Source organism: Styela clava, chromosome 7, assembly GCF_964204865.1.
Source record: "Styela clava chromosome 7, kaStyClav1.hap1.2, whole genome shotgun sequence".
Classification (NCBI taxonomy): Eukaryota; Metazoa; Chordata; class Ascidiacea; order Stolidobranchia; family Styelidae; genus Styela; species Styela clava.
The window spans coordinates 15,998,838-16,011,903 of NC_135256.1; the positions used below are offsets into that span (position 1 = coordinate 15,998,838).

At 35.6% G+C, this 13,066-nt stretch overlaps 2 protein-coding genes across 2 annotated transcripts; one reads left to right on the top strand and one right to left on the bottom strand.

The window, feature by feature from the left end:
- Positions 1 to 1,210: 1,210 nt before the first annotated feature.
- LOC120327771 (mitochondrial 2-oxoglutarate/malate carrier protein-like) lies at positions 1,211 to 6,341 on the top strand. Its single transcript, XM_039394130.2, has 8 exons — positions 1,211 to 1,630; positions 2,559 to 2,711; positions 2,837 to 2,964; positions 3,514 to 3,683; positions 3,911 to 4,001; positions 4,640 to 4,739; positions 5,223 to 5,274; positions 6,062 to 6,341. The coding sequence occupies exons 1-8, from the start codon at positions 1,566 to 1,568 to the stop codon at positions 6,206 to 6,208; spliced, it is 906 nt and encodes a 301-aa protein (XP_039250064.1). The 5' UTR covers positions 1,211 to 1,565; the 3' UTR covers positions 6,209 to 6,341.
- A 1,079-nt stretch (positions 6,342 to 7,420) lies between these two features.
- On the bottom strand, positions 7,421 to 10,889 carry LOC120327601 (cell cycle control protein 50A-like). Its single transcript, XM_039393932.2, has one exon. The coding sequence runs from the start codon at positions 10,224 to 10,226 to the stop codon at positions 9,150 to 9,152; it is 1,077 nt and encodes a 358-aa protein (XP_039249866.1). The 5' UTR covers positions 10,227 to 10,889; the 3' UTR covers positions 7,421 to 9,149.
- Positions 10,890 to 13,066: the final 2,177 nt, after the last annotated feature.

Genomic DNA, 13,066 nt, shown 5'->3' on the forward strand with positions numbered 1-13,066 from the left:
TGTATTGCAGTTGAATTTTTCGAAATGCGGAAAAGAAAGTGCACGCTTTCCAATGATTTGAATATTATCAGCATTCATTCAAGTTGAATATTACTTAGCTGAATTTTATATTAAAATCGTTATCGTATATTTACAATTTATATTACTAAGCTTGTTGGCCTCTTTATCTGAGCTCGCGACTGAAAAAAAATGGAATACTGAATTAACCTTAGCTCGGTGGTGTGGCGCATCGTGCTAAGCGTTAGGAATACGCTCGCCCCAGACCTCCGATTACCTCCTCCGGTTAGTGGATTCGAACCCGGTTGGGGATAATGATTGATTGTGGTCGAGAGGATTGCCTGGACTCCTTGTCGTCGCACCAGAGCCCATGGTGATTCACGTAACGGCTTCCTCTATTCCTATGAACCTTTCCCCGAGCATCGACTTCCTTGTTTACTTCGTGACATTGGCCAATCAGCAAGATGCAAAAAGTGACGTAACAATGCTCCCTTTTCGCATCCGCTCAGACACTTTTCTCACTCAGACAGATTTTCAAGCGTGGTCGTAAACATTACCTCGTTTTCGCGTTTTTGAACTATATTCGTTAGTTTTCTGTTGTGTTTCGGAAACTTAAATATAAATCAGATAATTTAATGATCACTCTGTCTTCCTAGGAGTTTTGATTTAATTGCAGTATTAAAAAATTAATGTAGAAATTGCTGTTATAGACTAAGCTAAAATTCTTTACTGGTACTTTTAAAAAACATATTGTTGTATGCAGTGGATCATAATGATGGTTTGAAACACATACTCCAGTTTACAGGCGCCAACTCGCAAAGGCACTCTTAAAATACCCCCGAAAATTTTGCAATGGTAAAGTATTGGAAGAATTTTTCGGGGGTTAGAGGTCGGGGAAAGGTCCATTTCTAAGTACGTGCATCTGAAAATATTAACTGGATAAGTAATCCCATACCCGACATGAACTGGTAGCGGGCGAGAGGCCGTAGTTTTCGTCATATGATCACGCCTTCTTATAGGCTGTCCTCTCCCCGGGATAAATATGTAAATTTTATCCTATTCCTAACCCGGCCCTTTTTAAGGATTGGATTTTGTCGCAGATTCTCTATTTTCTTGTTACAATTTCGTCCACGAAAGTTTATGTCTTGTTGCCATAATATTCTAAACATAACTTACCTCTCTTTCTCAAATCCAACGAAGTCGATGTTCTCGTACGGTACTAAGAATTGCTGATCGGCCCATTATATACTGTATTAGATTAGAGAGTAACATACGGTAATCGATTTTCGAAGGTCACGCAGCGTAATGATGATAAGCGATTTATTTTATTCTGGCGAAACATATGGAGCGCAGTTGTTAAATCTTTTTGTGAATTAATCTCGCTCTTTTCTACGTAGTGACGTATTGCGACTCTGGTTCATCTTCGATTTTGGATTTACGCGGAAGGTTAGCGTTGTCGCCCTTGATCTTGATCGAGCAGTCTGCGTATTCAGATATTTCCGTACTTTTTGTCTCTTGTCATTATTAGACAACTGCCGCTAGCAAGTTAAACCACTTTATGCTGCAGCATGGCTTCAACGAATCAACAAGTTATTCCTAATGGATTCAAGTTCTTATTCGGTGGTACATCAGGGTAAGCTTTATTTCAGTATTTATTTGAATGTCTGTGTATGTACAGATGCATGTATGCAGTACCATGTACCTCAGTACTTGTAATGCAGCATTTAGAATATGCAATCATTCTAGTCTGCTTTATTTCCCGACTTGTTTCATATTGCAGTATTCTGGTATTGGTGAAATTGGGAGTCTTATTGTAAGATATATCTCAGTATCTACAGTCAGTAGGGCAATTTGGGATTTAACTCCATCTATAATCAGCTTGGCAATATGTTTTCAATAGAACTTTATTTTTACTGTTCACTCCCGATTAGAAAATTGATCAATTTGGCAGTGGCAACTATTACTAGATTATCGATTCTATCTATTACTAAATTATATGGTGTGGCAAATATTTTTCCTTTTTATTATTTTTGTTTGCTATGTAATTTATCATAAGCTTATCATGTTTTTTTAGGTAATTTCTCTGTGGTTGTGTGTGTGTGGTGGGTGCGTGTGTGATATAATTTAATAATTTTTTTAGGTGAGTTAGCATGTCCCACTTCTTTTTGGCAACACCTTCCATCTTATATTCTGTATGTTTCAAACCTTATCTAAGGTTTTGTTTGCTCTCCTGAGTTCATAATCAGTTTTTTTTTATTTGTTTTTATCAATCATTTTATTGTTATGCTGATTATGGAGTTGAAATAAACTTATACTTAGCCTATATACTCAATCAATAATGAATAAACTCACAAGGCATATTTTCTACAAATGCAAATGAACTTACAGTCCTTACTGCCTTACCAACATCATGATTACTTCAAGTACTACTGTATTAACTGACTATTGCAGTTATATAGAAGTTTTTTTACTTGGACAATTTTTTTGTCAATGGCATGAAAATGGGCAATCCTTTCAATACACTGGTTGATATACGAGTTTTAAGTATTTACATCTCACAGAATGGCTGCAACTTTGTTTGTTCAACCTTTGGATCTTGTGAAGAATCGCATGCAACTGAGTGGTGAGGGTGGAGGTCAAAGAATGTATAAGAACAGCTTCCAAGCAATCTCTACAATATTAAGAAGTGAAGGTGTGGTTGGAATATACACTGGGTATGATAGAGAGTCTAGAATAGGTATTTAGAGAGGATAAGTCTTATTTGTTGCAGTTAATAATAAATATGTAATCTTTAATATTACCGGTACATTCTCTTTATAAATATTGATGTCTATGGCAGGTTATCTGCTGGCTTGTTGAGACAAGCTACATATACTACAACAAGGTTGGGTGTTTATACAATGCTGATGGATAAAGTTTCGAAGAAAGATGGAACTCCGCCTAACTTTTTTACCAAAGCAGCACTAGGTATAAAAATATTCCCTTTGTTTGAAGATTTTCCTCTCTTGTTAAATGTCGCCTTTAGGTACTTGGTATGTATTAGTATGTATTACTTTATATACATCAAAGAGATATTTTTAAATAAATGCCCTTGCACACTTAGGGCTTTGTTATGAACCATTACATCTTCTATAACCAGAAGTGATTTCGTTTATATTTTTTGGACAATGCTTCCTCTGCAGTTTTTGTTGTAACTCGTCATTCTTACAACTTCTCAATGAACAAAAAAAACAAGCAGATGTATGATTTGTCTACAAATGTACTTGCATACCAATACCCAATGCAAGTTCTTGGTTAAAATTAAAGTTCATTCATATGTCATCACTATTACAAATGTAAATTTTGTCTTTGTAAATGGTATTGAAGATTTGACTGAAAACACGATTGCAACTTTATGATTTTAAACAATTTTCATAATATTCTGAAGTTTATTCTAGCTATTATTAAAATATTGAAACAGTTGCTGCACCAATGTAGTTAATAATATGTTACAATACGTTAATCAACTTTGTCCAGGAATGACAGCTGGGGCAATTGGAGCGTTTGTTGGCACACCTGCTGAGATATCATTGATCAGAATGACTTCGGATGGAAGGTTACCGATTAATGAACAGAGGGGATACACTAGTGTTTTTAATGCATTATCCAGAATTATAAGAGAAGAAGGCCTTTTTACTTTGTGGAGGGTGAGCATGATATCCTTGCGGTATCAACCTGATACAACAGTCGATTCCTAATGTTATTATTGATTTTATTGATATTTTTCTTATAACTGATCACATACGGATTGATTGATAATCACCTAAAATTGCTTCTATTATTATAAAGGATTTCATTAATTAAGGTCATCAACATACTTTCACATTTAGCATTCAAGGATCCATATAATTAGTGATTCAAATTATGTATACAGGGATGTGGACCGACTGTATCAAGAGCTATTGTTGTCAATGCTGCACAATTAGCTTCATATTCTCAAGCAAAACAGGTTCTTCTAGGTTCTGGTAAGTTTGATAATTTGACTTGACAGCAGTATCGGGTACAAGTTCCTAAACCCTGTGAAAATTTGTGACCCAGTGAAAACATGCCAAACGCCGACTGCTCTGCCCTGCCGTCATCCTAATCCTGTGTTACAATAAATTTCAAGATTTTTTCTGGACCCATTTTACACTGTTAAAAATGGTGAATTTCGCAGTAAAGGCATGAATTCAAATTCTCTTTGAGTCTTTAAAATGTATTTTTGTGAATGTCATTATTTTTGGGATATCTTTTATCACTGACATTTGGACGAGGTTTCATCTCAAGATTTGTTTCTACAAATTCTATTCGCTGAACTAATATTTTGGTTGAATTAAATTTAATGAATATGATTGTGTCTTTGCCTCCGGGCACTATATTTAATATTCCTCAAAGACCAGATTGAAAACTCTGAATGAAGCTGTACAATGTGATCAGTATTGTACTTACCGGTACATCTTATGACATTGTTCGTGATATCATGTTGACTTCTAAATTTTTAGCCAATACACATCTCTTATTTTATGTTGTACTGCTTGAGTTCTCTTGACCTTGTTCAAACTTTTTGACACAAATTATCCCAAATTTAAGATTGCCTCTTTTCATTTTCACTGTTTTATTGCAGGTCATTTCCGAGATAATATTTTGTGTCATTTTGTTGCAAGTATGATCAGTGGTCTTGTTACAACAATCGCATCAATGCCTGTCGATATTGCCAAAACAAGGTTAGTATTTTTTATGTGTTCTGGTGGTTCTAGCATAGCTGTGAATTTGGAACCCAAACTCTGAGCCGAGCCATTCTAAAACCTACTTTGGCTCCTACTCGTGGTTGACAAAAAATTTTGATTCCGGATTGAAGAAGATGCAGACTTCAGTTTGATCACAAAAACTAAGGTGTATATGCGATCATTTTTCAATTGTTTGTTGAGAATGATTAATCAACTCATGCTTTTATTAAAAATTTTTACCTCGATTATTTATTCAAACCGCTGCGATTTTAAAGAATTCATATTCGACTCCGACACCCCTGATTGCATGTAGTTAAAAGGAATACAGTATCATTAAAAAAGCCAAACCCATGACTCCCCAACATTGAACTTCACTCACATGCTTTTCGTTACCATCAAAGAAATTTGCAAAGTTTCATGGCACACTTATGTTATAGGTTCTCCAAGTAGGACTCTGATAATATTTTTTTTCACCTCTAGAATACAAAGTATGAAGACCATAGATGGAAAACCTGAATATACTGGTGCCATTGTAAGTGGTATTTTAGTATCTAAATAACTTGAATCTGTAACTAAGTGTAAGCTATAATATAGACAAATCTGTAACTAAGTGTAAGCTATAATATAGACAAATATGCACTACTATTATGTTTACCAGTGCATAGTTTCATTGACCTGGCGTAAGCTTTTTTTCATCCTATTCAGTCGGTCTTGATGTGTTAACTTAGAACACTGCTAACAATGGCAGAGTAGCATATGTTAACTGCAGCAGCTATTCACATGACATGCCTTTTTGTTCACTTTTCAATGGGATGTAATGTAACTAGTTCATTAATACTAGAGAAAAAGTCATGCAATTCAGGGCAGCATAAGCGAAAACTGAGTAATGTAATTTCATATTCTCAAACTTGGAATGTTTTAAACTAAACTATGTACAAAAAGGAAAATTGGCTCTATTTGCTGCTGGGACCCTATTTAATAATAATAGTAATTATTAATAATAACCCTCTATTTAATAATACTTGAGAAAAAGTCATGCAATTGAGGACAGCATAAGCGAAAACTGAGTAATGTAATTTTATATTCTCAAACTTGGAATGTTTTAAACTAAACTATGTCCAAAAAGGAAAATTGGCTCTATTTGCTACTGGGACCCACCATATGTTTCAAGTAGTCAGCCAAGTCCGTTTCTCAAGATTATAAATATATACATACATAATTATATCAGAGATCTAAATGTATTTTTGAATTAGTTAATATACATTTGTGGCAAAGGCTTTGATATTTTGTGCCAAATTCGACATGTTTTTATATTTCAGAATGTTCTCACAAGGACTGTACGATCAGAAGGAATTTTCAGTTTATGGAAGGGTTTTACACCCTATTATTTTCGACTTGGCCCACACACTGTGCTTACATTTATATTTTTAGAACAATTGAACAAGCTTTATAGGAAATTTGCCTGATTTACCTGGGTTTTATCACGGTTTTTAATTCTATAAATAACCACTTTAATCATGGTGCATGAGAACAAAAAATTATGAACATCCATTTTATCGACTTCGTTTTGGAATAGAAATATAATTATGTTGAATAGCACTTCACTTGTGTTTTTTCACTACATCTGATGGGCAATTTGCAGCAACATTTTTGATCTCTGTCTGAACTTGTTTTCATCACTATTTCAATTTATCCAAATTCTTGAAATTAGTCTAGACTCTTGATATATATAACCGTACTATGTTAAAGCACAACGACGCTGCAGCGCAATCGATATAAATTGAAACACCTACTACAAAGGCAAGCCTCGAGTAACTGGTGAAGACCGTGATAGCCTAAGAAATTGAACTTAAATATTGGATTGAATAGGGTATTATACCCGTCAGAAAAAATTAGTTTATGAACTATTTCTGTATCGTGTATTTATCTAAACTTTATCTTGTTTTTTTTTGCTGTTATTGCAGCAGGGAATTTGAAACTTTTCATAACACTCTAGCTTTTCATAAAATAAATGACTTAAAACTCGTGGTTGACCAAAATATCCTACTTCTGAATTCAAGTTAAAAAATTTACTTACCGACCCATGTTCATATAAATTATAAACCATAACTCGCATGGTAAATCCAAAATCGATAGTTTGAGATTCTATTGCTTAAATTTTAACATTCTTTTAATTATATTATTACTGTAATATGCATACCGTAAGTATCCTTTCTTGATAAATTCGTTCTTGTCCATGCTCTCATTTTATTAATGGTGTTGTCATAATTCGTTAATTAAAATGTGTGTTAATTTTGGAAATACAAATTCATTGTAGCATTGTGCTGGGTACAAGACAACATCGCATTGCTTAAAATTATGAGTGGGTTCACAAAATCTAATCCTATGATATATATATATGAACATGTGAAAATAGTTTGCTGGACTACGTGCAAGATTGTCTAAGTCTAAGACTTTTCAGATAATAATTCAGAGATTGAGTTGTTTTGTTCCACCTTAATTACTGACTATCATAGCGCTACATTTAGGAAGATATTTATTTGTGGACTAGGCAGGAATATGTATCAAAGATCATTCCAGGATGGACACTGGAGTGGATGAATAGGTACGTGAGAGCTGACCACCATGTTTTTTTCCCCATTGTCAGCTGAACTTGGTAACAAAGCACAATCCTGATGAAAGGTGCACATAAATTTTATTAAAAACAAAGCACTATGCTTTCTACGATAATGTTACACACGCTTTATATATATTACGAAAAAAATTATAAGACTAATAAAAAAGTTTGCAGAGCTTTCACTGGAATGGCAAATTTGCTTCAGTTTTGTCAACATTCTAGCAGAAAATTGTTCAAAAACCGCACAAGTATGTAGCAGGAGCTGAAGCTACTAGAAATTTTAGTGGATCTCTCTAATTTTTCATACATCACACAAATAAAATCCTTATCCAGCTTGTATTTTTTTAATATCCAATTTCTTAAAATAGCTTTACAGTTTTTTTGAAACTTGTATCATGGTCTTGAGCTGACATGAAAGTGTTATTTGGGACTAGTGTTCCAGGAGTGGCCATACCAAAAACACAAATGACCATGGGGCGGGAGTGCAGCTGCAAGGTATTACAATTTCAAGCCAGCCGTGATAACAACAAGCAAACAAATTTGTGTCAAAAATTAAACAATGCATCTGGAGAGTGTTATCATTTCCAAAGGCAAAACTTGCCATGTTACTATATTTCTGAGCATTTTGGATTTAGGACAAAAGAGATTCCGGAGTTTGAACATAATGTGGCTTCAGAGCTGCAGAAGGAGCCATTACAATTTCAAGCCAGCGCCCCAGCCGTGATAACAACAGGGAAACAAATTTGGGCACACAGTATGCGTACTAATATGGGGGTAACTATTTTTGTTCGTCCATTTGACATCAGGTTGTGTTAGGGGACTGAAACCTATCGGCAGGGGGATATTCAATTGGCTATCACAGAAAGTCCATGAACTCGTAATCGAACAGAAATAAGAAAAATCTGAATGAAATTATCACCTAATCTGGTACACTTACTTCGGGAGTACCCAAATTAAACAAAGCATCTGGAGAGAGTTACCATTCTCAAATACATAACTTCATGTTAATATATTTTTGATCATTTTGGATTTGAGACAAAAGAAATTCCATATATACTTGAAAATGGCAACCCTGCGACATAGATTGCACAGCAAACAAACTGACAGTGAACATTTAATTAAAGAATAATTAGCAAAACAAATTGAAGCATAGTAAATATATGTATATAAATCATAAGTATCGTTAAGACCGTTGCAAACCAACTACATTTACCGTAGTTATTTACAACAGGAAAGAGTACATGAAAACACATTTAATAAGTATTATTGCTGACCCAGGAAACACGTTAGTTCTTTCAACCGATAATATGTATAAGAAAGTTTTACACTATATAGCAGGGATGGTGAACTTCCTTCTTCCTGTGTCCTAAAGCCGAAACAGCATTATTTTCATGAGCTGCATTTTATAACTGTTCATTTATGTTAGCGTATTACAAATTTTCATTGATGATTTTATCACTGGAATGTTAGAATGTTTTTTGCAACGCCAACAATCAGTGACATAACAGTTCATTGAAAAATAAAACTGCGGACCAGTGGTTCACCATACCTGCCATCTATAGGTGACAAATAATTTGGAAACAAGACAATGTCAAAACTGAATATATATATAACTTTAAATCTTGACATAATATTATTTTAATAGATATCCTACTATCAGAAATTAATTATCTCAATTATGCAGAGCCTACCCATCAAGTAATTGTCAAAATCTTAGTAGTAAAGCTGGTTGCATGAAACGTAAATCAAGAGTAAATAAAATTTTGCTTGTGCATGTAGATGTTTACAGATCATCGAGGTCCAGTTGTTGTTTTCTTGGTTATTTGATGAACTATGCATAAAGCAATGCCGACTGCGAAGCACAACGATCCTACTACAATGTAGGCAATCCCCAGAAAATTATTCTTGCCTCCGATCCAACTGGTTGTGCTTACGATGATACGTTTTGTGCCGTCAAATGACTGGACTGGGAAATTGTAATCGATCTGTATAGTGTAGACTCCTTTTGGTAATCCATCAACAATTCGGCCATAGGGTTTTCTGAAAGTAGGGAAAGCTGCAGTTCGCATCCATACAATTAGGCCTTCATTTTCAAATCCATTATTGGATGGATTATTAGTATCAAGCTCATATACTGCTTTCTGCCAGAAGTCAGGTTTTGCATAGCCATTGAAGCGTTGTGAAATTGATAGATTTGGATCTCCTGGATTATTGAACTTCTGACCTTTGTCTGTGGGCCAGGCTATGCCTGTGAGGTTTATCCCCACTGGAGTAGTCACACCTTCGAGGGTAAAGTTGAATGTATCATTAAATAAACTGTTGGCAATAGCTCCACAAGGTGCAATTGGAGGTGATGAAGAAGTGTTATTGACATTCCTATAGGGTGAACAATCATTGCTGAGAGAATTTTCTACACTTTGGCCATTCAGCTGTGCATCATCTCGAGATTTGACATATCGTCTATGATTTTGAAAGAAGTTGGTAAGGCCATAGTAAACATACACTTCTGTTTGCATATGTTTAGTGACATTTAGAGTGACATTGCACGAACAAGGTATCGTCATTTTTGAAGCATTGTTCCTTAATTCAGCACACTCGTTATTTCCACAGTTTGTGTAATCTGTTGAAAACTCGATGACCTCATTTGAAGCAAGAAGTAAGGCCACACCAAGTGGAATGAAGATTACTGATATTACGAAAAACGCAGGAAGAACAGACTGTGCTGTCAGAATCGGTTGCCAAGCAGGAAGACGCTGCTGTTTGAAAGCCGTATTGTCAGGTTTCCTACTCTTTTCAATGCTGTTGTTGTCAGAAGAAGATGTTTCACTTGGAGTAGCGGGTGAGAAGCTTCCAGATCTACCAGCCATGATGTCTAACGGTTATTTTTTTACAATTCACTATTAAATTGAAGCAGATAGGGTTAGCACATATATTCATGCTACAAAATATTAATAATTACAAAAAAGTAGAATTTAATATAATTCATTCCCAAGATGAACGATAAAAATATAATGTAATGGCAAACTAATCTATCATATTCATATCATATTGGTACACAATGAAAGGCCAATCCAATTTCTTAGTATGATAATGTGTGACGATGAAATTAAGTGATAGTATTGAAAGTGAAAACAGAATATGGCATTACCAGTATAGAATGTATTTAAAACAAAAAGTCATTCCGTTCACAAGATGGTCGAAGCGAAATTAACAATGAGACTAAACCAAATAATTACATTACTGTGTTAATAGTGAACAAGACACAAGTTTGCAAGAAACTCATCTTAATATGAACTCCACACACTGACACATATTGTATATCGCCTTTTCGCAATATTCTATATAGGTACTAGTGATACAAGTACTTGACATCTGGCAAATTAAAATGGGCGAAAAGATAAAAATACAGGTTTGCAGTATGAGTTGTAATATGAAAAATTCTAATTAATTGGAAAAAACTGATTTTATTTTTTCAATACCCATTAAGGTTAAACCTATAAATGGTTTAATTAAGGCATATTTGGGCAGTTTATAATGGGGTAAGAGGATGAACAATGATTTTCTTCGAGTCGCTTGCTTTTTTTAATAAAAAGCAAAAGTTACTATTTGTATCTTATAGTAAATTTCATATTTAGTATTGGTCTGTTGTTCAATAGTAATTGCATGCGTGAGGAATATTACCGCGTAAAAACTTGTCAGCATTTATTTTGCTTCAGTAAAGCGCAAAGCCACGCGTCTGCGCGTCGATTTTAAAAACTCGCTAATGGCAAACACATGCAGTTTTCTCACTTTAAAATAATCACTGGAGAAAAAATGTTAAGTACCAATATCCTTTGGTCGCGAGATTCTACAAAATCAAGGGTCTTACTACTTACTGAATACACCGCGAAACACCGCAAAGAGTGCAAAACAGCGCGAAACAGAAGGAAACCAGCGCAAAACAGAGGGAAATAGCGCAAAACAGCAGACGCAGTCATTACCACCTCCTGCCACGAAAGAACCACGGCGCCTCTCGCCATGGTTTTATGGCGCTATTTCCGGCATATTTACAAGGTTATGTACCGGATTATAGGTCATTATGCGAAATTTTATCTACCTTTTTGGTGCTCCAGAAGTATGTGCAGCAATATGTCGCACAACCTGAATCCGCTGCACACACACACATACTATTTTCAGGTTGTGCGCCATCTTGGTGCACATACTTCTGGAGGTCCCTTTTTAACTAACCCTAACCCTAAAGCCAACCATATCCATATGGAAAATGTTCTAAATTATGGTACCCAAAATGTGTCACCAGCAGGGGCAGACCTGCCATTACAGCATTACTGGCTACATACGTTGGTTTGTGTTTTTAATTTGCTGCCGTGGTACGGTACCGGTACTCCAACTCAAAACAAGGTGCCCCGAACTCATTGCAAATTTTTTTTCTGCCTCACACTGTTTCCCTCTGTTTTGCGCTCTTTCGGCTGTTTTGCGCTGTTTCCACACTGTTTTGCGCTGTTTCCTCTGTTTTGTGCTGTTTCCCTCTGTTTTGGGCTCTTTGCGGTGTTTCGCGCTGTATTCAGTACCGTAGTAAGACCGCAAAATCAATTTTTTGAAAAATTTGGGTCGCTTAAAAAAAGGTTGAGAACCACTGGACTAGGCTAGTAGTCTAACGTTTTAACGTTAGTACCGTATTTCAATTAAAAGTTACCGTACCCTACAAGATTAAAAATCCAAAATGTGCAGCAAGTCATTCCTTTTTTTTCCAAAACAGTTTATTCAAGTTTCACCTTTAACTAGGCAACAGAACTAATCACACGTTCAGACAGTACCAGTACCGATATCCTAAAAGAAGAGTAAACACGGATACGCCAGGGAGTACCGATACCGTACCGGTAGGTACCGTACTAGCCTAACTCTGTAGCTGCCAGCCAATGAAAATTGCAATTTTACCATACCGGTACTGCCATAAGTTAGGTACAGTACCGGTACCAGTAGACTACGGTACCGATACCGTCTACCGGCATCGACAACCTGTATCGCCCTTTTCTGCCAAAATGTATTTAGAAGCCAGAGGATTTCTTCGCGGCGGCTACTACAGTACCAATTTTGTTCATATGCATGTTCTTGTTTTTTTAGTTTGCAATAAATTCTCTCTCTGTTGCCTGTAGCCGGACCATAACAGTGACGAAGTTAATTTGACTTGAGGCTTGGTTTTTACATTGACAAATATAGTTGCCAGATTATTGAATCAAAAACTTGAAATTGTAAACAATAATATTCGACGTTTAAACGGATTATATTACAAAAATAAAGCATAAAAAGTTTTGTTTTTTAAATTTTATGCTTGACATATGACGTATAACTCTCGCATTACATTTTTTCGTGAGTAGATAGCAGGAAGTGTGAGTTGTGGGGGACTGACTGAAAGAAAATAGGCGACAAGGTATTATAAAGTTATCGATTTTCCTGATTCGAGTCTATTTCAGTTGACTGGTTGCTATGACGTCAGTTGAGTTTGTGACGTCGTGGTTGGGAACGGAGGACTGCGCTCCGATATATTGACAAGTGGTTTGTTGTTTTGTTTCGTTTCTCTTGTTTCTATGATCGAGTGGTTTTGACGTGATTAGTTGCGGCTGCCGTGGCCGTTGCTAATATGAAAGCTGTAGTAATATCGTACTGTTATTGTTTCGCTGTACGTTAACGTTGTTATGTATCGGTACCG